Source organism: Cryptomeria japonica, chromosome 2 (assembly GCF_030272615.1).
Source record: "Cryptomeria japonica chromosome 2, Sugi_1.0, whole genome shotgun sequence".
NCBI classification, from domain to species: Eukaryota; Viridiplantae; Streptophyta; class Pinopsida; order Cupressales; family Cupressaceae; genus Cryptomeria; species Cryptomeria japonica.
In genome coordinates, this window is record NC_081406.1 from 201,275,371 (window position 1) to 201,301,739 (window position 26,369).

Consider the following 26,369-nt stretch of genomic DNA (forward strand, 5'->3'; position numbering starts at 1 on the left):
AGAGAGCTTTGATCCATATGGGTATATAGAGGAGACAGTCGGAAGAAAATATAAGCATGAGTTTCAGATAGAAGACTTCGTGATGAATCTCTCAGATGACCTTGAAGTGAAAAGAAAGATGCATTCTAGATTGCCTTTAGACTTCATCAGGAAATGCAAGATTTACAGAGTGGCCGACCAAGCTCAGGATAGTGGTAGACATCTCCAATCATCTTATGATCGAGAAAGCAAATCAGTGAGGCTAGATTGGAATGAACCCGAGATTTTGGATCTAGATGCCTTGATGGCTCCAGTTTTGTCTTGTACTCGTAGATGGGTTGATGTGCAACATCAAAAGTTGAGAGAGCAAGGCATATCTATGACTTTTACTTTGGAAGAAAGGCCATCCGAAGGAGGACCAAGTGTAAGTGAGGGTAATCCTAATCCCAGAAACACAAGTGAAGGCAACCTTCGAAGCATAAATGAAGGCAATCCCCATCCAAGAGGCTCGAAGAGGAAAGAGAGACCTGAGAAAAGAGAATCCTCCAAGAAGAAGCCAGAGGCCAACCAAGATCGTTCATCCGGCACATCCTCTCGACAAGAGAAGAGGACACTTGAGATAGAGGAGTCTATGGAATCAATGGTACAGAACGATAAAGAAGGACAGGCACCTCGAAGGTCACCAAGTGGGTCTCTCCAAGCTAATGAGCTACATGAAGATAAGGAAGATAATGAAGTAACATCTCCTCTCAGAGAAGAAGAAACATTGCCTAAGGAGATACAGGTTAAAGAAACAAGATCGGCCATCCCAGATTGGTTAAAGGAAAGACTTACAAGGGTGATTGTGATCGAAGACGAGGACAGTGTGATTGATTTAGAGAGCCTTGTTGGAAATTCTCAAGAAATGACAGAGAAGAGGAAGGCTACTAAGATGTCCAAGATGATCAGAGATGAGACAGGATCCAGGAAATTGCAGATAGCTACACCGGCAGTAGACAAGTATGAAGGTGAGATCCTCACAGAAGAATATGATGTAGAGACATTTGAGCTTGGTCCACTCACAGCCGAGCAGACACTAGATGAGGCCACCGATTCATTTGAAGCATTGAAAGACAAGCTTAGGGAAGAAATGGAGAAAAATAGAAAGCTTGAGAGAGAGAGAGGTGCATGGCGAAGCTACTTCAGTCATCTCAATCAGCCTTTGGGACGTCAAGATCCAGCAGTATCTCCTGCACAGGCACTTCCCCTTGAATCAGTTGGCGAGGCAGAGAGAGTCAGGAGTTTGGTCCAGCTTATGAGCTCTTGGATTGACAAATCTCATACAGTTGCTATGGAATTTGCAACGAGGATGATGCAGACCATTCACCGAGCTATCCAGGTTCTTGAGATCATCCACAACTTGATGATAACGGTAGCTGCCTTTGCTCATACTAAAGATGTTATCATTCCTGTCCTGCAAGTAATCAGACAAACATCAAGGAAGGTCTTAGCACAAGAAAAGATAATAGATGGAGGACCTCATAGTTTACTCCAGTGGTCGACTTTACTCCAGATGAAGGAAGTTCTCTTCGAGGACATCAGTACTAGATACAATCATGTTGAGGAGGTTATCCACCCGATCCAGGACAGAGTGTTTGAGGTACTACGTACTATTCTTGGCAGGAGGATCGAAGTTGAGACAGATGTGGATTTGCAGGAATTGGAGGAAAGGGTCAAGGTCATCTTTTGCAAAGATGCGTATGTCATCACAGATGAGCAACGAGACCAGATGTTTGCTACCATGCTCCTGATTGAGAAGACCAAAGAACTTGAACCTGAATGGGATGCTGCTCTTCTCAAGGCATTTGATCAGGTCATCCACTTAGAAGAACGAATGAGGAATCTTCCCGAGATTCCAATTGCTGAGATCGAAGGAATCCTCTCCAGATTCAGTGCATATGCTAAAAAGGAGCATTGGAAAGGGAATAAGATTCTAGATGAGAGGTTGTTATAGATGATGTGGCACCTTAATTGTCATTGGTCTATGTCTTCTAGATTTTCGTGCCAAATTTAATATTTGGCTATGCATTTAATATTGTTCAGTAAAAAGGGGGCTATTTGTAATAAACCCTAATTAGGGTTTAGGTGTCATAATCTTGGCCATTGATCTTCTTTTTGATCTGGACCGTTCATTGTAATTGAGGATGCTATATATACCCTCATTTCTTTTCATTTTGTAACTAGAAAACTAGAGATTAAGGAGAAATTAGAGAATTAGAGAGATATTAAAGATTAGCAATTTGATTTGTAGCAAGATTGAGCTTTGAGGAAGGAATTTCAAACAATTGTTGTTCATGATGGCTTTGAGATCAATAGAATATTGAAGTTATGGTGTTTTATTGCAATTCTTATGGTTATCTTCATGGTTGTTCACTTTCTTGAATCATTCTCAATCAAAGTAGTATTTTAGTTTGAAGGATAAAGTGTTGGACTTGATCGTCGGTGAGATTCACTCTCCAAACCACTAGCTTCTTGCTGATTGTAGGAATGCCTTGCGTGGTCAACTGGATAAACTTGAATCACTTAAACCTTCAATCATTGTTGTATCTTGGATATGTGCCTTTGTGGTAGTGTCTATGATCCTTGATGAATTGAAAAATCATTTGTTACCTTAGAAGATCGCATCAATTTCAATTGAGTTGTTATTTTATGGCAATATTGAAGTTGGTAGAATCTTGCCAAGTCTCCTCCACATTGAGTCATTCTTAGGGTTAGATTAGACTAGATCTCTTGCAAGCCCTACTCTTTTGATCTTTTTTGAGAATTCGTTTAGTTTAGGAAATTCTACTTCGGAAACGTAAGGCCCCTTGATGACACAGCAATCACAACGACCACTGGTGCTTATCCACATGTAGAGACCCTACTTAAAAGAACATTGAAGTCACCCTAACTGATCCTTCTTGCGATATCTTCAGCAATTAGAGATTTTATTCAAGAGAGGATAAGGTACCCTTGGGTATTTTATTCTGTGTATGATTGTGTACAAAATACACGTCAACACGGAGGAAGATGAAAATTGTACCCCCGACGTCATATGACGACGCTTATAATAGGGCGATGGACCTGGAGAGCGAACACAAAACATCAAAGAAGAAGAAAAGTAATAAATCCTCATCCGAGGACAATGACTCTTCACAGGAAAGCAGCAGCGACGATGAGGCTGGCAAACGGGTGCAAGCGCTCCAAAAAGACATGGAGCGAATGAGAAAGGAATTCAAAATAATGAGAAGCACTGGTCGGAGCGAAGGGGACATATGGTGCACTGAGTGCAAAGAGGAAGGGCACACAAAGGGTACTTGCCAAAAGAAGGCATTCTGCGAGATTTGCCAAGTGATGGGACACTCCACCAAGGAGTGCCCATACAACATGAAAACCTGAGGTACGCAAATGAACCAGGTGTTGTTCACGGAGCAGGCCACAACATCTGCACCAGCGGGTATCGGCCAACATACTAACACAACGGCATCATCTGGAGGATACCGGGACAACCGACGCGGCGGCAGAAGGAATAGCAACAATAACAATAACGGAAGCCGTATCCAGTATGATGCCAAGGGCCGACCAATTATCCAATGTAGGGCCTATAATCAGTGGGGGCACTTCGCCCGTGATTGCACAAAGGAAGCCACCCCTCAGCACCTCTGCCGTTGGTGTGGGCCAGGCAACCATGAGGACGCAAATTGCCCGCAGGCAGGGGTTAATCTCCTCAACATTGAGAAGGCTGAGAAGACTGCTGAGAAAGAAGTACTGGCAATCACCCGCGCCCAGACGAAAAAAGCCACTTATCCTGACCCCCGTACGGAGAAGGAGAGATTACGGGAGGCAAAGGCCAATATTGAACGTGAGATGACGACCGAACGACGGGACAACGAGGTGGCGAGTACATCATCCCGTATGGAAGCGGAAAATAACATCATTGGGCAAATCTTGCAGATGGAGGTGCCGATAAAGGTAAAAGACCTTCTAGACTCTATGCCACAATTGAGGACTGCCATCCTCACCAATGTGCAAAGCACCGCAGCGTCGAGTGCACCACAAGTACGGGTTCCTGCCACCGCATCATCGAGTGCACCACAGGTACGGGTTCCCGCCACGGCATCATCGAGTGCACCACAGGTACGGGTTCCCGCCACCGCTTCGAAGAGTACACCACAGGTGGAGGTTTCCGTCAGCCCTTCGACTGACTCGATGTTACTAGCCTTGGGCAGTGGTAGACACCCAGCTGTGGTAGAAATGGGTATCCGTGGGACCATTCTGAAGGACACCATTGTGGACAGAGGATCTGGGGTGAATGTACTACCAGAAGAAACATGGAAGCGGCTGGGGAAGCCCACCCTGTGGCCACCCACATTCAACCTGGTGGGAGCGGACCAACACGACATTAAGCCACTCGGCCTGTTGATGGCCCAGCAAGTGACAATTGGTATGCAACCATTCTTGTTAGATTTCATGGTTATTCCCTCGAAGAAGAAAGGCTATGACGCCATCCTGGGGAGAGCGTGGTTGATCAACGCGAGGGTAAACCACAACTGGAAGAAAAATACCCTTTCCATGGAGAAGGGAGGGCGGAAATATACCATTGACCTACACACCCAAGATGTCGGCAAAGAGCTCGCCTCTTCAGACTCGGACTCAAAGGACTCTAATAAAGGGGAAGGGGGTCCTGATGAAAGCAAGGGCAAGAACGCGATGGAGCCGAACAGTGAAGGGGTGCTCGAATTGGAGGGATGTTCTGAAGATGAGGTATGCTCACTTAACGGGCTCTTCCACTGGCAAATGGCGGATTACAAAATGTTCCAAAGCTATAGGCTCGAAGTAGAGGAACCAGAGCAACCAACAGAGGTGTACCTGCCAGAATACAGAGAATATTGGAAGGGAGACGCCCCAAACCCTGGCGACGTAAATAATCCGAAGAGTGTCGGCAATGATTGGAACCCTGTGTGGAAGGCCGTAGCCTTCAAAATCTTTATTATCCTTCTTCTTCTTATGTATGGGAAGGAGGTCGTGGTCCCTGTAGAATTTGTGGTTCCAGGTCTTCGGATGGCCATGGAAAATAAACTTGCCACCAATAGGTTCAAATTGAAACCCTACCACGCGAAGTGCGCAGGGGACCCGAGAGGCCGGACAGACACCCGAGAGCCCGGAGGGGGACCCGAGAGGTTGGAGGGGGACTCGAGAGGCCAGGCAAGTGACTTGAGAGGCACGGGACAAAAGGAGACTTTTGGGTGAGGAAAACTGAGAAGGATGAAGGGCGATCCCAGAGACAGGGGACCCGAGCCGAAGACTCCCTAGACAATTTCAAAAAAAAAATAAAAATCGCACGGTCGTACGATAGCGACCGTACGGTCAAAAAAAGAAAAAAAAAAGAAAAAAGAAAAAAGAAAAAGGGAAAATGGCCACCGTACGGTGGGACCAAGGTGACACCACCGTGCAGTGGACGAGGACACCACCGTGCGGTGGAACCACCAACGGTGACACCACCGTGCGGTGGAACCACTGAAGGTTGTTGCCGAGACATGAACCCACCACCGCACACCGCACAGCCCGACCACCGCACAACACCGAACACCGCCGCACAGCAAGGGATAGAGGAGGAGGAAGACACACCGCACGGCCCGACCATGCACCGCACGGCCCGATCAACACGCACAGCAAGGGTTATGCACACCAACGCGCAGCAGCCGCAAAAGGAAAAAGAAAAAAAAGAGACCAAGTCCGCACAATCCACACAGCCACGTAAGGGCAAAACGACCGCCACAGGTAGACCAAGCAGCCGCACGATTGGAGGTGTCAGTGTTGTTGTTGACCGGAGGTGTGTTCGTACGATAAGAAGGGTGTCAACCGCACGGGAAGGTGGCCGCACGATTGGAGGTGCCAGTGCTGTTGTTGACCGTACAGGGAGGTTGTGTGGCTGGGGTGTCGTCGGGGACATTATAGTGCCTAAAAAAAAAAAAAAAACGACGACAACGGATTGAAAAATGATTCGATAACATTTGGAGCCTAGACACTGAAAATATTGGAGTGTAGAAGAAGGGTTTTGACATCATAAAATATCACAAAAATGATGCGCACCATGGACTTTCATGGGGTTTTGAAGGTTGTAAATTGGTGTTGGCGGCGGGGGCGCTGCCCCTCGACCCCACCCTGTACTGCGACAGGGAGCGCACCTGGGGCACTGCCCCAAGACCCCGCGAGGGGCGCTGCCCCTTGACCCCGCTGGGGCGCTGCCCCAGACCCCGCTAGGGGCGCTGCCCCTCGACCCCACTGGGGGCGTTGCCCCCAGACCCCCAGTTTATTTTGGAGCTACAGAATACCATGGGAAGTGTTGTGGTTGTCCGTATTGTGAGAAAGAAGCCCACAGCTAAGCATTGGCAGGGAAGCCATAAGCCGTAGAGGGAGACGGATTTGGAGGTTGGGAACAAACAGAGTTCGAGGGAAGGCATTGCAGGTCCGCGTAGTTGTATGACACTAGGGAGTTATTCAGTTCAGTTTTTAGCCTTTGGGGAGTGTGATGGAGGATTTGAGATGTCTCCTAGCATTTGTGACAGCGGATTGTGGCCACCTCCAGGCATGACTGGTACGCTTTGAGGAACTCGGAGTATGTCTCGGCTGGACGTGAGGTTGCCTTGGTGGATGCACAGAGGGCTCGGGAGGAGCTGACCACCAGGTTGGAGGCAATAGTCGCATAAGACTTAGTTCAGCATACCCAGGAGTTGGATGCCGAGAGAGCAGCACGGGTGGCTATCGAGGACAAATTGGCTAGGGAGACAGTATCATTTGAGTAGCAGTTGGTGGAAGCTGAGACTGAAAAACGTGTTTTGCAGACAAGTTTGGGTTAGGCACAGGAGGACTGTGATGGCAAAGGAAGCAATATTGGTGAAATCCGCACTTGAGCATCGGATGGTAGCAGAAAACGGTTTTCAGGCGAGGACGCAGCAAGTGTATAAGATCTGGGCCCGACTGGCACCAATAGTTTCTGTCGTTCATCTCTATTTTGTATTAAGTCGTCGGAGTCGACTTCTTTTCTTGGGGGGGATGATGTTGACGGGAATAATCATTATGTTATGTTGTTATATTATGTTTATGTTGTCGTCGATAATAATGAGCTACGGTGGTCAGTTAGTTAGCCGACGGGTGGGTAGTTGGAGTCGCGACGGTTGTGTCGCACCCCTTCGGGTATTATATATTGTGTACCTTTTCTTCGAAGTATCATCAAGTGAGTCATGTCAAATGTAATGTTATAAGCACATAATGTACATGGACTGTTGAATTAATATAGAGACTGGTTATTTAATGTATTTCCATTATGTTCTGTGCATTTACTTTCTGCATTTAACCGTTTACTCGAGAGGGCAAACACCTCCATGGTCAAGATTATATGTTCCTCCAACCTCTTGCAATCAAGATACTATCACAAGTTTTTTTACTTTTAATTTTAACATTTGTATTGTAGACTTAAGCTGTTAAGCATCTAACATTCTTTAATTTATCTTGCATTTTTTAATTTTAAGTTTTGTTGGTTTTCTCTCCAATTTCAACAGGTTGCAAGTTCTTCTACTGCTAAACGAAATTGGAGTACATTGTCCTTTATCCCCTCAATGAAGTGCAACCCGTTGGCTTCAAAAAGAGCAGAAGACTTGGTTTATACTCACTCCAATTTGCTTCTTCTAACACATAAGGAACAACAATACAAGGAAGGGTCAATGAAGTTGGGATGTAACCTATGAGTGTACCAACTTGGATGCCACTATTGATGATCTAGCTAGAGTCACTATGGATGATGATGATGAGATACCTACAACTGATGACCTAGTGGGAGTGGCATTGCTTTGGGTTCAAATGATTTTGAATTTGAACTTGGAGCAAATGATGATGATCTTGATCTAGATTCTTTTGATGTTTGATGAAGATAGAAGACAATTATTATTTTTGATTGTCAATTTTGTAATTGTAATGATTTTCATTTGAATTGTGAACTTGGACATATACGAATTTATGATACATTGATATATATTATATGGCATATGACATAATATGATATTATTGAAATTTTGAACTATCAATTGGCATTTGGCATTGATCAATGATGTAGTAGCATACTCTTAAATGTATTTAGAATAATAATTTTGTATATTTCTTTAAATTTCTGCATATATATATATATATAGACGAACCTGAACCCGAACCGGTAACTTGGGTAAAAAGATCAAATGCTAAAGGCACTTTGGCATTCCAAATGCTCATTATTTTAATTGACATTCAGCAGATGCAAAAAGTTTCAGTTTGCTAATGCACTATGAGAGGAGGTTTGTCAAGCAATTTTACTGTGGCAATTTCAGCAGTCTTTCATTTTCAATTATCTACAGCCATTGCATACATTTTTTGGCAGTTTTTCCAACATGAACAAAGGGTGATTTTAAAGCTTGTAAATGGACAAGTGATTAGGAAGAGTATACCCAAATCAAGGTAAGCCCGAAAGTTTGAAATGTCAAGAAACTGGCCACAATGGCATAGTGTCCACCATAAGGATGATTGCACAAGTTCTCAAAATATCAAAACAAGAAAGTGTCCATAATACCCTTGGTGTGCACCTTAAGGCAAAGTGGACAAAACACCAAAATAAAAAGGGGATAAACAGGTTTATGGCACATGCCTATGACTGTTTTGTGCAGTTTCAATGACAAAAGAGTGGCTTTTAATCTAAGTTACCGTGTTCACTTGTTTTGGTCCATGCACTCAAACCGGGTTCGCTTGGGTTCAGATTCACTCGGGAGTTCGTCTGGGTTTGCCCTAGGTACGTACCCAGGGGTTTGGGTTCACCAGGTACAAACCCGGGCGTATCCAAAGGCACTAAGCACCAAAACATAACAAAAACAGACATTTTTTACTGTTTTTTGCATCCAAAAACTCTAAAATTTCCCTAAAAGCACCCCTTCTATTGTTGGGTTTTCCTCACGCATTGATCAATGATAAAGTAGCATACTATTAAATGTTTTTCTTCTGCCATTTCGCATTGTTCCATCTTCCAATTCAATTCTGAACTATCAATTGCCATTTGGCATTGATCAATAATGAAGTATCATACTATCAAATGTATTTAATTTTATAATTTTATATATTTCTTAAAATTTTTGTATATATATATATATATATATATAGACAAACATGACCCACGGACCCAGAGGGCAAAAAACAATTTGCCTGAACCCACAAACTGGGTTCGTGTGCCCGAACCCAAACCGGTGACATAGCTTTTAATGCTCTGTTGGCTATAAACCAAGTTATTAAAGTCATTATGTGTGTGAATGTTTATTCCAAATCATGCTTTTTAGTCTATTCATTTAGCTAGAAAGTGTGAACATTTGTAAGATGATATAAGTTTTTTGCTTTCAAGAGAAAAGACAGAAAATTCTCATATTTCATAGAAGTGCTGATCAACCTTGTACCCATACTTGACAAAAAAAAGATGGGGTTTGTTTGTATAGGATACTAGAAACAAAAAAAGTATAGAATTTTAGGATTTAATTTTGTTACAAAGGAGATTCCCTTCCAATTCGAAGAAAGGAATATCCTTACACATTGTTCCATTTGATTGGATTCTCCAAAGATGCAATTGAGTATGTTGCCTGGATGATAACTTGAGCTAAGAAGGTCCAACCGTATAGTCCTAAAATGCAAGGATATTTTGCCGCTAGGTCTCTTAACATATAAAATGGATAGTTATTCCAATGTAGAAAGTAAACTTGTATTATGTATCTACTCCTATGGTCTAAGCATGAGCAATGCAACATAGACTACCTATATGTCATGAACTAGGATAAGTGGTTTGAGTGCTCCACAATCTAATCATAGATGTATTAGTATCTGCTATCTCAGCTACTAACTCTTAACAATGTTAGCACCTTCTATCTAAATTAACTAAAAAATTAAGTGATGAACTTGGAAGCCTATTCAACAGGGTGCCCAACATCTGCCAGTACTACCTTCCCAAAGGTAAATGTCAAAAGATCTTTGATTTAGAAAATAGAAAAATACAAAGTGAGGCACTCTTTAAGCTTCGTATAGACACTATGATTTCAGACTCTATAATTTCCCTTGGATCTCATAATAAAAAGGACACCTATGGATAAAACGTTCTTTTGTCGCCACTTCCTAAAGAGAGCCAAGACAGTGAGTCTTATCATCTCATAGAATATGATGATTAATCTCAACTCATAACTAGTAAGAAGCTATCTTCAACAAGCCAATGGGAGACCTTAGACCATGTGAACAAAGTGGAATTTGTTGCCTCTTGCTTCACTTTTCTTCCCTTTCATTAAATTTTTGTATTCTTACTGTAGTTTTCCTCCTTTTCATCTATTATTGCTCACTTCCATGCATCTTACAATTTTTTGTGTTGTTTGCTAGTTGATGACCTAGGAACTTGATGAGTGGCATACTTCATCTCTTCATTTCTTGTTCTTTGTTTTAACATTTTTCTTTTTAGTTTCATTTTTTACCGGGGCAAGGAGCTGTTTTGGATCTGAAATGGTGGAAATAGGAGTCTTAGCCTAGAAATGTAAACTAAGAATTTATATAGTCACTATTTCCACTTTTCATTGGGAGAATAATCAATAAGATCCAACTTCAGTCCTAAAGGATAGCTGGATGGTGTATATGATTATTTCATTTTTTTATTGTTGTTTGATTTGATGTGAATGTGTAATGACTAGGTAAACTGCTAGGAATTGACAAGATTCAGTACAAACAGACAATTACGGAACAAAAGCTAGCACAGAAGGGCGGATCTGGAAATGAGATACAAGAAGGAAACTGTTACTGAAATTTGGAGCTGAAAGTGTTGGCCAAGTGTGCTAGGCACCCTAGACTTGAAGGTGCTTCTATTAGCTAAAAAATCAGATTCCAGATCAGGATTCTCTGTAGATCATTCCCTCCAAAATTCAACCAAAAAGTGTTGGTCAAGTGTACAAATTGACCTAGTCCCAGGGTTTCCGCTTGTTCGAAGTTTGAAATTGTAGGTCTCAGTATGCTCTACGCAATACTGGCACCTTCAACTATCAGATTTGTAACCTGCACAAAAAGTGTAGGTCAAGTGTACAAATTGACCTAGTCCTAGGGTTTCCGCTTGTTAGCAGTTTAAAACTATAGGTCTCAGTATTCTCTACGCAATACTGGCACCTTCAACTGTCAGATTTGTAACCTGCATAAAGAGAAAGGAAACGTTGTGCTGTATAAGGGCTTGCCTAAGTCAAACCTCATGTTGGTGTTTCCACCTTCACTACAGCTATGATGATGAGAAATAGAGCTTACCCTTGGTAGGGTAGCGGCTAAAAATCTGAAATGAAATGTTGAATTGAAATGATATTACCTTGGGCTTGATAATGGTGGTGATGCAATGCTCTTTGGATAAGTTCTTCAAGGGTTGATGCAATAACATGGCATGACAAGATCAATCATGGAAACACACTTGCATGTAGGTTGTTATAGCTTGCTGCTTCATAATGCTCAAATTGAAGATACTTGCTCAATAATGCTTGCTTGTGAACTCTTTATGATTGCTTAGAATAGTGCTTATGTTCAAATTTAGAAATGATACCTTTATATAGAGTTCACAGGCTATTTCCTACTTTAGGCCAACTTCAAACGGTCATATCAAAATATTGAGATTTGATCATAAATGGTGGGAACCAACACTCACATGTATTTGATTTTGGGCCCTTTTTGGAGGGACTATGGCGCTAGGCACCCTAGTCCAACCAAAAGAGTAGAGAAGGATGGTTGTAGAGTAGAAGGTCGCAGGACACAGGATTTGGTCACCAAATGAGCATATGACAACAGTTTGGATGTGATAGGGCTAGGAATAGGCTTAAATTGAGCTATGAGAGAACACACTAAAGCAAGAGCCCAAAAAGGAGTTTGAAATTGTAAAGGGTTACTTTATGACACTATAGGATCTAACACTAGACAATTCTCGTCAAGGCCTTGCTCCATAAATATTATCTCCTCCTTCGCTCTCTCCTTGTCAATTGTATATATGTCTATTGTAGATCAACTTCAAATATGTTGTTTCTTTCATCATGCTGACCTAGAACCACACTTGCCTTCTCTTTTAGCTTTCTTGATGAGATTAGTAATTTGGAATCCTCTTCTTCCAACCTCTCTTCACTCAAATACCAGAGTGCTCAACAGGCAACACATCTGCTGCATATTCTCAATCTGCAATCAATTTGGAAACCTGTTGTGACCATTTCACACATCACCCCATCGCAAATGGGGACCCCCTCTTTTTGCTCGTTTTTCCCTTGTCTTTCGCTTTCGTTTTTAGGATTTTGTTAGTCAGTTAGTTGTCTGGATTTAGGGTCAAGCCTTAGGGTTTTTTATTTTTGTCTTTTCGGGCCAAAATCCAGTCGTTTTTGAGAACTTTTGAGCTTCCTTTTCTAGGATGCAAATTTTGAATGCAATGAATTCGCCAGAATGGTTTAATGTTCAATTGGAATGTTGATGCAGAGCTTAAATTTGTCTAAGTGTTGAGAGAGAAGTGTGAATTTTTGTCCGATTGAATATTTTGACTAAATTTTGACTTTTTTGATCTTTGATCCTGGGCATTGGAAATGATTTGTTTTTGCCTTGTGAAGTGTAAAAATGTGAAAAATCATGTTATTTTGGCCTGTAGGAGCAAAATCGCTCCTGTCCCTCAGTGAAGGACGGGAGCTCTTTTCCAAATATCTCACTATTCCTGCAGAGTTAAGACGAATTTCAAATTGGAAGTGATGGAGAACGGCGAGATCTTTCCATTGAATATAAATTGAAGATTTTCATGAGCACCGAAACGCCTCCAAGAGGAAAATCGCTCCTGTCCCTCAGTGAAGGACCGGAGCTACAAATCAAATTTTGCCTTGTCCTTGCGAGATTTCGTTGACTTGATGATTTGAAGAGGTCCAAAGGAAGATGCTTTACCAAATGAATATAATTTGAAGTGCTAACACAAAGGAGAATGGTCCAGAATGCAAAGTTCGCTCCTGTCCCTCTCCAAAGGACCAGGGCGAAGTACCTTATAGCCCCCGTCCCTCTCCCAGGGACCAGAGCGATGTCCTTCATTGGGCAAAATCCAGGCAAAAATCAAGACAAGTTTACGTCCAAAGGCAAGGAAGAGCGTGAGATGAACTCATTGAATACAAATTGAAGATTTTTAAACGTCCACAAGGGTCCCAAAAGGCCTAGTTCGCTCCTGTCCCTCTCCAAGGGACCAGAGCGATTTTTGTTATAATTGATTTTCTTGCCAAGTTGCAGACGATATCAAGGCATGGATGAATGGGGTAGAGCATGACGAGTCCGTTGAATATAAATTTGGGACCTGATAAAGTGGAATGAAGGCCACAAGGGATGGATCGCTCCTGTCCCTCTCCAAGGGACCAGGGCGATACAGTGGTTCAAGGCCGTTCCTCCAAGTTCAAGACCTTCTAAGACAAGGAACGAGGGTGGCAAGGACATTTCAAGACATCTTCATCGAGCACAAGCACTTAAAGGTCATCACAATGAAGAGATTTACACTCTAAGACCCAGATCGCTCCTGTCCCTTAGGAAGGGACCAGAGCGATATCTCTATAATGGCGTAAATTTCAAAAGGCAAACAAGTTTCGAGCAACCAAGAGGGTCGAAAGGACATCATTTCACGTAATGAAGATGATTGCAAGTTGGTAAAAACAAGAACAAGCACATAATGATGAACTTCGCTCCTGTCCCTCAGGAAGGGACTAGAGCGATGTTGGATATATTGGCCACTTCATGCAAGATTAACGTAAGGTCAAAGTTTTGCGAGATTGTAGAAGGTCCATGGCATGATTAGAGGGTGATACAAAAGGATTTTGAACGTAAAATGATCATCAAATTAAACATAGAGACCATATCGCTCCTGTCCCTCTCCAAGGGACCAGGGCGATTTGCTTTGGATTCTTCGTTTTGTTTCGAGTTCATGCCAAGTCAAATACTCCACAAGATCATACAAGGTTCGAGACATCGTTTGAAGATCACATGCAAGAGTCTTGAACGTCCAAACATCGTCAAACATGCTAAAAAGCTCACATCGCTCCTGTCCTTTGGACAAGGACCAAGGCGATCCCATCAAAAGCACTCATAATCCTTCACAGTCAAGGCAAGGCGAGGATGAACAAGGTAAAGGACGGCGTTTGGAAGACATCGCAACGAAGATTGAAGTTTAAAGTTGCTAAGATTATGGAGAAAGACATGGATCGCTCCTGTCCCTCTCCAAGGGACAAGGGCGATGATCCCTCTAAATGTCCAAACACCACATGCAAACAAATGGAACGAGCATAGAAGGAACGAATAAAGATGTTATTCTACAATGAAGGATCGAAGATCAAAAATGCGAGGTCTACGTGAAAACATGGAGATCGCTCCTGTCCTTTGGACAAGGACCAGGGCGATGATACATCTAAAGACACTCATGCGCACATGCAAGGCAATCTAACTCAGAGAACCCAACAAGATGATCGATTTGGAACGTGGAAATGAAGGAGTTGAACGTTGAAAACGCAAGAATCATGACAAAATGGTGATCGCTCCTGTCCCTCTCCAAGGGACCAGGGCGATGAGGTACGTCCACTTCATTTTCAAAATTTTGGCGCGAAATTAACCTCTTTGAATTCATTTTAAATGCTAAGATCGATAAAATTGAAAATCCTATTTAATTAGCATTTAATTCTTGCGCTTAGCATTTATTAATTATTTTGCCTTGATCTAAAAATCGAAATTTATTAATTAAAATAAAAGGCATTTAATTAATTAATGAATTAATTAATTAAAAATCAATTGGAGCGCTCATATATGGAGGTCGGCCTTGCTATTTAATTAAAAAATCATTTTAAAAAATTGTTTTATCTCCAAGTCGGCCTAAGGGATGAATTGAGGTGCAAGCGCTATATATAGGGGGATGAAAACTATTATTTTCACATCATTATTTTATCCTTCTACATGCGAATTGAGGAAAACGAAGATAGTGCGAAGTGTGCTTGAAGGGGTGCGAATTCCATTCAAACCAAGGGTGGCGCTAATACATCAAAGGTGGTGCGATACTTCATTTGAGTGAATTTGCCAAGAGTTGAAGACCACATCAAAGGCGAACTTGAAGATCACATTGAAGACAAAGGGTGGTGAAGTTGATAATTTGAAAGAGATCTCATACCTCAATTTGGCCTAGGTGAATTTTGTCTTTTTGCATTCTAGAGTTAGCTCTCTATTGAGGTATGGCGATTTGATTTTTATTGTTTTATTTGTTGATCGTCATATTTTAAATTTTGAAGTTTTGAATTTTGAATCTCTTAGCTCAATCATCGTTGTTTTTTTTAGGAAATGATAACTCTAGAGACTTATCATGATGTTTCCTAAAAAATTCTCTCTCTAATCTATGTTATTTATTGCAAAATCTAGTTCTCATAATGAAATGTTGTGTAGGTATGGCGACCCCGAAGGCGGGAGCATCCACCAATCGCTCAGCTCTCATGAAAGAAGATCAGAGGACCGAAGAAGTGGAGACCAAGATCGTGTCGAAGTGGAGCAACATTGGAGATACAAACTTGGGGAACTTTAGCACGAAGAAGTTTCGAGAGGTCCCTTACATTGGCAAGCCATCACCTGTCGCCCGGAGAATAATAGAGAGTGGCATCATCAAGGCGGCCGGTTTTTCTCCAGCTATTCAATGCCACGAGTTGATGATCGAGTGTGCCCGTCACTACAATCCACAGTCCAGGACAATTGTGTCCAATGAGGGAAACACTTTGGCGTACCTTTCAGAGGAAGCTATAAGTGAAGCTTTCCATCTTCCAGAGCACAGGGACATGATATATAAGAGCATTGAAGGAGCCAGATCAGTGTACGATGATGATCCAGATGCTTGCCTAAGCATAATCAACAAGAACTGGCTACTCAAGAGTCGTCCCCGTCTAAGCAAGGTACTGAACACACCGCACCGGATTGATTTCCAGGAGGAATACAGAGATTTGATTACTATGCTCAACCGAGTTACAGGAGCACCTCATGCCTTTTATTTTGAGAAGTGGATGTTTTACTTCATCCAGGTGATTGTTCAAGGAAAGGGTACGATACATTGGGCTAGGATAATTAGCCATTGCTTAGACGTACAGTTGAGGAGACTCAGGGCTACTAAGTCCTTCCACATGAGTTCATACGTCATCTATGCTTTGATCAGGAGTGTTGAGTACGCAGGACTACCTCACAGAGGAGTGATTGGAAGAGGACCCGGCGAGGTCAGAGCTTGTGAATCCTATACCTACTTGCATCATCCGCCAGGGAAAAACTACAAGTTAGTTAATGATACTTTCACGATGAACATCACAAGGACGTTGCAAGGTGGGATTCACAATAGATTATCTCAGGATGCCCAAGAATTCATCAAGAGGTACGGTGCTTGGTTCATTCAGTTTCCCAAATTCACTTACATTAGAGTGCATGGATGTCCTTTACCTCCATACATGTTGCCGAGGTATCCGACAGACAGAATTGTGTTACTTGAGGTAACAAGGCAGTTGGCAGCATATGTGAAGGCATTCAGACACAGACATCAGAATGGAGTTCAGGTACCTATTATTTTGGGTAATTCAGTTGAGGTATGTCCTAATGTCTTAGCCATGGATGACGCAGAGAAGGAGTTAGCCTTGTATTCTTTTTCATCTTTTGCTTGGAGAAATAGCTTTGATCCACATGGACATTTAGAGGAGACGGTCGGTAGAAGATTTAGACATGAGCATCAAATTGAGGATTTTATGATGAACCTCCTAGATGATCTTGAAGTGAAACGAAAGATACATTCTAGATTGCCTTTGGATTTCATCAGGAAATGCAGGATTTACAGAGTGGCCGACCAAGCTCAGGACAATGGCAGGCATATCCAGTCTTCCTATGATAGAGAAAGCAAAACAATAAGGTTGGATTGGAATGAGCTCGAGGTCGTGGATTTAGATGCTTTGATGGCACCAGTCTTGTCTTGTACTCGCAGATGGGTAGACGTTCAGCATCAGAAGTTGAGAGAACAAGGCATAGCTATGTCTTTCACTTTGGAAGAAAAATCAGCCGAAGGTGGAGCCAGTGTGAGTGAAGGCAATCCCAATCCTAGGAATTCAGGTGAAGGTAACCTTCGATGTGCCAGTGAGGGCAATCTCCATCCGAGAGGTTCGAAGAGAAAGGAAAGATCAGAAAAGAAAGAGTCTTCCAAGAAAAAGCAGGGTGCCAACAAAGATCAAACACCAGGTACTTCTTCTAGATCAGAGAATAGAACAATTCAAGTAGAAGAGTCCATGGAGTCTATGGTACAGAATGACAGACAGGAGGAAGGACAGGCACAGCATGTTTCGTCAGATGGATCTCTCCAAGACTATGAGTTGGATGAAGACAAAGAAGACAATGAAATGACATCTCCTCCCAGACAAGAAGAAATAGTGCATAAAGAGATTCAAGTTCAAGAGACAAGATCGAATATCCCAGACTGGTTGAAGGAAAGATTGACTAAGGTGATCGTAGTAGAGGACGAGGACAATGCAATTGATTTAGAGAGCCTTGTTGGACGCTCACATGAAGTAACAGAAAAGAAGAAGGCTACCAAGATGTCCAAGATGATTCGAGATGAGACTGGATCCAAAAAACTGCAGATAGCTACACCGGCAGCAGACAAATATGAGGGTGAGATCCTAGCAGAGGAATATGATATACAGACTTTTGAGTTAGGACCATCCACAGCAGAGCAGACTTTAGATGATGCCACCGACACATTTGAGGCATTGAAGGACAAGCTTAGAGAAGAAGTGGAAAAGAATAGAAAGCTTGAGAGAGAGAGAGGTGCATGGAGGACATATTTCAGTCACATCAATGAACCTTTGGGACGTCAGGATCCAGTTAGATCACCAGTGCAGGCATTGCCCCTTCAATCGATCAATGAAGCAGAAAGATTCAGGAACCTGGTCCAGCGTACATGTAGTTGGATGGATAGATCTCATACAGTGGCCATAGAGTTTGTTTCAAGGATGACGAAGATTATTCATCAGGCTATCCAAGTTCTTGAGATAATCCACAGATTGATGGTAACAGTAGCTGCATTTGCCCATACCAAGGACGTTATCATCCCTGTCTTGAAGGTAATAAGACATACATCCAGAAGAATTTTAGCGCAGGAGAGGATCTTGGAAGGTGATTCTCACAGTTTATTTCAGTGGTCAACCTTACTCCATATAAAGAGTGTTCTCTTCGAGGACATCAGTGTTAGATGTGGTCAAGTTGAGGAGGTGATCAATCCGATCCAGGACAGAGTATTTGAGGTACTTCGTACCATTCTTGGCAGAAGGATCGAGGTCGAGACAGATGTGGATATGCAAGAATTTGAGGATAGAATCAAGATCATCTTTCGCAAGGACGCAGATGTTACAGATGAACAGTATGATCAGATGTATGCCACCATGCTCCTGATTGATAGAACGAAGGAACTTGAACCTACTTGGGACGCAACTCTTCTAGATGCATTCGATCAGGTCATCCACTTAGAAGAGAGTATCAAGAATCTTCCCGAGATTCCAATCACAGAAATCGAAGGAATCGTGACAAAATTCATTGCATATGCTAAGAAAGAGAATTGGAAAGGGAATAAGATTCTAGATGAAAGGTTGTTACAGATGACATGACATCTTATTTCTCATTGGTTGATACCTCCTAGGTTTTTGTGCCAAATTTAATATTTGGCTATGTATTTAATATTGTTCAGTAAAAAGGAGGTCATTTGTAACAAACCCTAATTAGGGTTTAGGTGTCATGATCTTGTCCGTTGATTTACTTTCAATCTGGACCTTTTATTGTAACTGGGGATGCTATTTATACCCCCATTTTTCATTTCAATAGATAATAGTGTGATAGAGAGTCAATAGAGTAAGAGTCAATAGTTGATGTAAGAGAGATTAGAGTTAGAAGCAATTTTATTTTGTAGCAAGATTGAGTCTTGAAGAGAGAAATTCAAGCAATTGTTGTACATGATGACTTGGAAATCAATAAAATATTGAAGTTATGGTGTTTTGTTGCAAATTTCTTGAGTTATCTTCATGGTTGTTTGATACACTTGAATCGTGCTCAATCGAAGTAGTTTGTTAATTTGAAAGACTAAGTGTGAGATTTGATATTTGGTAGGATTCGTAATCCAAACCACTAGCTTCTTGCTGATTGTAGGAACGCCTTGTGTGGTCGACTGGAGAACACTTTGAGTCCTTAATCTTCAATTATCATTGTGTCTTGGATATGTACCTTCGTAGTAGTGTCCTTGATCTTTGATGCATTGAATACCATTATATTACCTTAGAAGATCGCACTAATTTCAATTGAGTTGTTATCTTATGGCAAAATTGAAGTTGGTTGAGTCTTGCCAAATCTCGTCCATACTAAGTCATTCATAGGGTTAGGCTAGATTAGACCTCTTTAAACCCTATCTTTTTGCTTTTTTTTTTTGAAAGTTCCTTTTAGTTTAGTAAAATCTTCGAGCTTTAGAATGCGTAAGACCCCTTGGAGGAAACAGCAAATCACATCATACCACTAAAAAAGCTTGTCCACACGTAGAGACCCTACTAAAAGAACCTTGGAGTCTACCTAACTGATCCTTTTTTTGCAGATCTTCAGCAGTTAGAGACTATTTTCTCAAGAGAGGATAAGATGCCTATTGGTATTTTATTCTGTGTATGATTGTGTATAAAATACACGTCAACAAAACCCCATCCCTCCATCTCTCCTCATTGAAATACTGCAAAGTTCCAACACTTCCAAGTTGTTAGCACATGACAATCTCAAACCACTAGTAAAGGACCTATGCATGCTTAGCCATTCACTCAATGCAAATCAGGAGGAAATTTCTTCTTGCATTTCCATGTCATGCTTGCTTGACCATGTTCACACCTTTCTAGCTCAATAAGCAAATAATTATGCAAGAAATCACCTTAAGGAGTTTGAAACATGTTGAGCACATGCTTAGCCACTACCAAGAGCTCCCCATCAATCCCAGCAATAGACCTTGAGCCTAATCTATTAACACAACATCCAATAGCTGCCTCAGGAATATCTTCAATAGAAAGAATGCACAGAACAGCAATGTAGCAACAAGTCTTTGGTATCAAAAACAAGAATAATAAGACCAAAACATTGGAAAAGAATGCATCTGAAGCTCAAAACCCAGAGAACTTCGTTTGCCTAGGTAAAAGGTCACAGTAACGACCAAAAAATGGCATCTAGATTTTTCAAGGCACCTAAGGTCTAGAGTACTTCCAAATAGAAAAGATCTCAACCAGATATATACCTAATTTCATTATTTACTTGTTTGCTTCCAAGTTCCAAGTGAACCAATTATTTGAATCATATTCTGTAATTTTCAGCACACATGGCCTAAAATGTTTGAATCGTATTCTGTAATTTTCAGCATGCATAGCCTAAAATTTTTGCTTAGTTGTTTTTTGGATCATATTTTGGGTCATGGTGGCTCTGTTCACAAAACATTCAAAACATGAGTGATTCAAAAAAGTATGGAAGATGTTGGACTGAAATTTTCGCAAAAGCAAGAAAAAATCATGTGAAATTAATCTAATCAAATATCTGAAAGTATATAGATCTTTCATCATAACTTCAGTATAGGGTCAGTTAAGGTTAGAGAGAGAGTGGTCTCCCCTAAAATGAGCATCTCAGTATGTACAACCAAAAGAAAAGGAGAAAATTTGGTTTACTTTTCACTTTGAAGGCTTTTCAATAGTATGGGTTGGGCAAAGCCAATTTCACAGCCATAGACTACTTATTTTCATAACAAGTTCATATAAACATTAAATTATGTTGAATTACAAAAGCAAGATGAGTTGTTAAGGAGTTTGTGATTTCATTGCATTCTCAGTATTTAACATAACAACTTGGACTAATGCCTCCATATCTTCACTTGGAAAAAACAGTGCACAAGCATCATTAAGAAAGAAAAATTATTAAGTCAATCCTATACCTTCTTCTGCAGCCTTCTGTTGCGAACTTTAGCACTTTCTGTTTTCGTTGGTTCTCTTGCTTCAATCCTCAGTGGGAACCATAAAGATTCTGTTAAGAAAAAAGTTGAAAATTTCAGATCTGCAAGTTAAAATTCATGACCTAAGTTTAAAAGTATACATATGAGCAGCAAACCTTTGGCCTGCAGACTACAACTAATTTGAGTAGAACAAAGTTCTCAATACCTATAACAATTGTCATGTGATGAACTATGGAGTGCCTCAAAATGAAGACTACAGGAATTTAAAATATGATTTCCGCTTAGCAAAGCAAAATTTACTTTACTTTAGAACTACAAAAGCTCATAAATTAAAGCACTAGGACCCAAGTCTAAAGGTTTGTATTCATATTCAGATTTATTGGGAAAAAATTTTGAACAACTTTGTACACTACAAAAGATTAGAAAAAAACAATCATGATTAAGTTTGAAAAATATAAATCTGCAATTTTTTTGTTATTTTTAATCTACAAAACAAAGCTCAAGATTGTCAAAATAGATAAATATTACTATAATTTGATCTAAAACCTAATTAAATGTCTAAAATCAGAAGAATAAAATATGGGATACAAAATAAAAATAAAATCTAATTAATATAAGATCAAAGTTGATAAATCCCCAATAATAGGGTGATTGGTAATCAGACACAAAGAGTTGTCAAAACCAAACAAGACCTCTGGAGGGATTCTTATAACTCAATTTTGTTGGTACCTCTTGAGGGAAGCTAGGAGAAGCATGCACTGGATGTCTGCAAGGAGATTCTTCAGGGCAGTTTGTGAAGGGCGGTTCTTTCTTTTCTGGGCTCTAAATCGTAAAAGAAAGAAATGGAGGCAATTCTAGAAGGTTTGAATTTAGCAATTTTTGTGGGCTGCCAGAGACTAATTGTTGAAGGATACTTGATGTTAGTGATTAATGAGCTTGCAAAAAGGGAGCTCCAAAGCTGGTAGCTCACAAGTTGTGAGAAGGTTTTGAAGAAACCTTTCTTATCCATTGTTTCAAAGAATGTAACAAGCTTGCAACATTCTAGTTAATTTAGGAGAAGCTTGAAGCTCCCCTTCTCAGCCAAGTTGAGTGATAGGATGGAAGCTTGAGTAGGCTTGGCCCCACTCATTGGAAGTGAATAGGCCCCTTAGGCAGTTCGCTTGGGATTAAGCTCTTTTATTTTTATATTTCCCCAGGTCTCATGGGAGATACTTTATTTTCATTTTTGTGCTAGGTGGCAAACTCTTGTGATATCCCCTTTTTCGGTATCTCTACAAGAAGGAAAACTAGAGGGATCTTATTACTAAAATTGAAATGGTACATTTGGTAGGAGATTTTGGCAATGGATATGAGTGTTTTTAACTCACATTGGGTTCTCCTAAAGCATCATGTGTGGAGCTTGCTTCTTATGTTAAAGTCACCCAAAGAAATCATAGGAGCAAGAACACTCTGCAACACCACAAAACTTTGCACACAAGAGAGATGCAATAAATAATGCTATATGTTAATAAGATTAATAACGTTCAAGAGAACCATTGTCTATATAGGCAATAGTTAGACATAATAATATAGGATCAAATGATTTGAGACAAAATAAATGCCCTAAATAAACTTAACTAACTAGGTGTGAAAGGGACCTAAAAGAGAACCAATTAGATAATGTCCCACATTCACACCAACATCTTAGAGGCTGCATTGCAAAGGGACTATTTCATTCTCTCTCTTTGGCTAATTTCATATTGCAGGTTGCAGGATGGTTAAGAAAATTGCAGCCCAACGGGTTTAAGAAACCACTTCTAAAAGAGTGAAGTGTCAAACAGCAGGCTCAAAAATATTTTCTTCTACCCAAAAGTGAAATTGAAATTTGTAAATAGTGCCCTTGGCCTGGACGGGATTGGTTAATAGTGCTTTACATTAGTTTGTAATCTGATAAGAATATTACTCGATCAACTTTCCAACCACAAATTATAAATACCTGCTCTAAAGCCACACTTTCAATTCCCGATTAGCAAGCTTAGAATAATCAAAAATCAGTATTGTTCAACTAACATTGCAAGCAAGTATAAAAGAATTACTGAAAGGGATTATACATAGTATAAGCAAACATGAGTATAAGCAAACATGGGCAATGATTGAACACAACACATACACCTAGAGAAACCTGTAAATGGGAAATAAACTCTACTAGAGTGAGCTAAAACTCTTTGTGCCACTACATTCTCAGTCTACTAATGTCCCAAGGACTGATTGAAACCCACAGCATCCACTACACCAAGCTCCAACACTTGTAAATGTCTACAACCCCATGGCCTCCCCTATTCTCTACTTACAGCAACCAGCAATGAACATATAGGAAGGTAAAACAAGAGCTAAACACTTCAAAAATCTGTACATGTGTTAAAATAACATCTCCAATGCTTCCTTGGACAATAGCCTTCACTCACAACATCTATTAAAATAAAAAAACACCATATGCAACCGAAGGCCTTCCGATATGGACACGATAGACAAAAACGTTGCTTCATGAAGATAGATGGTTGTGTTACCATCAAGGTAAATATATGACCACCAAGGTAGTTGTGACATTGTCACTTCATGCAAACAAGTTGTTATGAAACCACTAAGATGAATACATAACCGTTAGGGAGGTTGCACAAAATCAATTATGAAAACTTTGTTGACTTGGTGGTCAACACCTCCTTGGGGACTCATGACATAGCTTAATCGCCTCTCATGGGTCGGGTTAAATCTGACGTTTGTATCAGGTGTTGATAGTTCGAGCTTTTGCCGCAACGGCAAACAATTCCACCAATTGGTATTAGAGCCTTGGGTCACGGGTTCGAGTCTCCCTTCAGTGGGTGCTGAAGGCTCACTTGGTGATGAGGAGGAGATTGTTGACTTGGTGGTTAGCACCTCCTTGGGGACTCGTGACATGGCTTAACCGCCTCCTTGTTGATGTGTTTTTCATGCACATGCAAACACAGAATAAAATACCAAGGTATCTTATCCTCTCTTGAACAAAGTTACCCGAATGCTGAAGATTTGCCTAAGGATCAATCGAAATAACTCCAAGGTTCTAATATGTAGGGTCTCTATGTGTGGATATGCTCTTGTGGTATGATGTGATTATGCTGGATTAACAAGGGGACTTACATTTGAATGCCTGAGCGTTTAATCTGTTGGAACTTGAGTCCTATCTACCCACCAGGATAATACATAAATGGCAAAAGATACAGGGTTTGGAGAATCTGATCTAAGACCTAGAATGCAAGAAGATGGATGAATGACTATTTGAGGTCCTACTGGGTTGGGTCTCACCATCAGGCCGAACAATTCAACACCAACTCAGTGTGATCTTCTAAGGGATGCTTCGAATATGTTCAAGTCGTACACCATCAGACACTGATCACCATTCAAGATAATGCATGAACAATAGACGTGTAACGACTCAAGATTAAGCTCATTTTATGCCAGTTGACCACACAGGGCGCACTTACAGTCAGCAAGAGGTTAGTGATTTGGACTTGGCGGATTCCACGCGAGTGCATTCAGTAACTTCCTTCATTCAATCTAATTATTTACCATGTAAAATGAAGATTCAACAAGAAACCATGCATATTGCAAGAAAGAACACATTTCACCTTAACTTCAATGAAAATGGAGTTCATTTACAATTTAGGCAACAATTTTGTGCCTTCTCCTAATCTACTCTAATTGCTATTCTATTTGCTATTAATCATTAGCTATTCTAACCTCTATGAACTAACTATTAACATTTACAAATGAAGATCCAGAGCCTTATATAGAGAGCTCCTTACATTTCAATGGCTCTGATTGATTTACAATCAATGGCTAGGATTACAAGATAGAAACCCTAATTAGGGTTTGTTATAACAAACTCCTTTAGCCAATGATAAAATTACATTTCATGAGAATGGACCAATAGATGCCAGGGGTAGGTGCCTCGAAGTTTGTGTTATCACTGGTGAGTCAAGTATATTGAATCTGGACATGCTGAGGTGGAGCTATCTGACTGGAGGAACAATGACTAGGACACCACCTTGTCTAGTACCTGCTCATATCTCTTTTGATACTCAATTTGGTGATGTTGAGAAGCTAACTTTGATTAACTCTCCTGAAACTATCTGCTTCTTCAACGTACCCTTGCACTGACTTTGGTTGATCTTCTTCTGTCCTTGATGTACTTGATGGATGACGTACCTCTCCTTGACCCTCCTGTGTTTGATGAGGCCTCTTCACGGTCAAGTCACTCCTTCTCTAGTAGCCCATCTTGCCTTGAAATGTTTACAAGATCCTTCTTCTCTGTCATCCTGTGATCTCTTTGAGGATAGTTCTAACACATTGCTTGCAATTGTTGATCATTTGAAGTCCTTCAATTTAGTAGCACCTTGAGTACCTTCTCATGCATCCAAGGCATCCTTAGTGACAATGAAACTTGAATAGGTCCTCCTTGTCTGTTCTTCCTTCCAGCCTAGTCTTGTTGATCTGCAAAACAAACAAAAGATGATTAAGAATACATGACATATTCATTCTAACATAGCATTTCTTACCTTAAATCATCAACAAGAAAGCATTAAGATCAACTCGTTTTGGACCCTCTCCAAGGATAGAACCTATAAGAAAATGCGCTCTGGATCCTCTCCAAGGATAGGACCTATAATGAGATTCGCTTTGGACCCTTTGGAAGGGTCAGGAGCAAAAATTGACAAAGTTGCTCAATTAGATCTCATTTTCAACATTACCTTACCAAGATCAAGTCACTTGCCTTCAAAATTGCTTAGGAATAGGTTTTGCTCAAGGACCTAGGCAAAACATTAGACCTCCTAGGAATTTCGCTCTGGATCCTCTAGAAGGGTCAGGAGCGAAATTTGCATTTTAGCCCAAATTTCATCATCTCTTCACCCCTCAATTGCTTCCAAGGCATGATGACATCCTAGCTAAGGCTTCAAGGCACAAAATTAGTTCAAATTTGAAGCAAAGGGAGGATTCTATAAAATTTCGCTCTGGACCCTTTGGAAGGGTTAGGAGCGAATTTTGTCTTTTAAGTTTTTAACCTCAAATCCATCATTGCCTTTACTTCCATTCACTTCTTTAGGCAAGTATATATCCATCTTCTCTCAACCATGCCTTAGGAACTAAGATTTTGACCTCAAACAAGGAGAAAATAGGTGTTCAAGAAATTTCGCTCTGGACCCTTTGGAAGGGTCAGGAGCGAAATTTGTCTTTAGGCTCAATTCACACTTCTTTTCCTCTGAACTCACCTCAAACTTGACTT

At 40.9% G+C, this 26,369-nt stretch overlaps 1 protein-coding gene across 1 annotated transcript in view; it reads right to left on the reverse strand.

Moving 5' to 3' along the window:
• The window catches only part of LOC131046333 (uncharacterized), an 87,780-nt gene that overhangs the window by 19,839 nt on the left and 41,572 nt on the right, over nt 1-26,369 (reverse strand). The window contains exon 2 of the mRNA XM_057980055.2: nt 21,056-21,144. Within this exon, the coding sequence (XP_057836038.1) occupies nt 21,056-21,144 (89 nt within the window). The remainder of the gene's footprint in view (nt 1-21,055; nt 21,145-26,369) is intronic.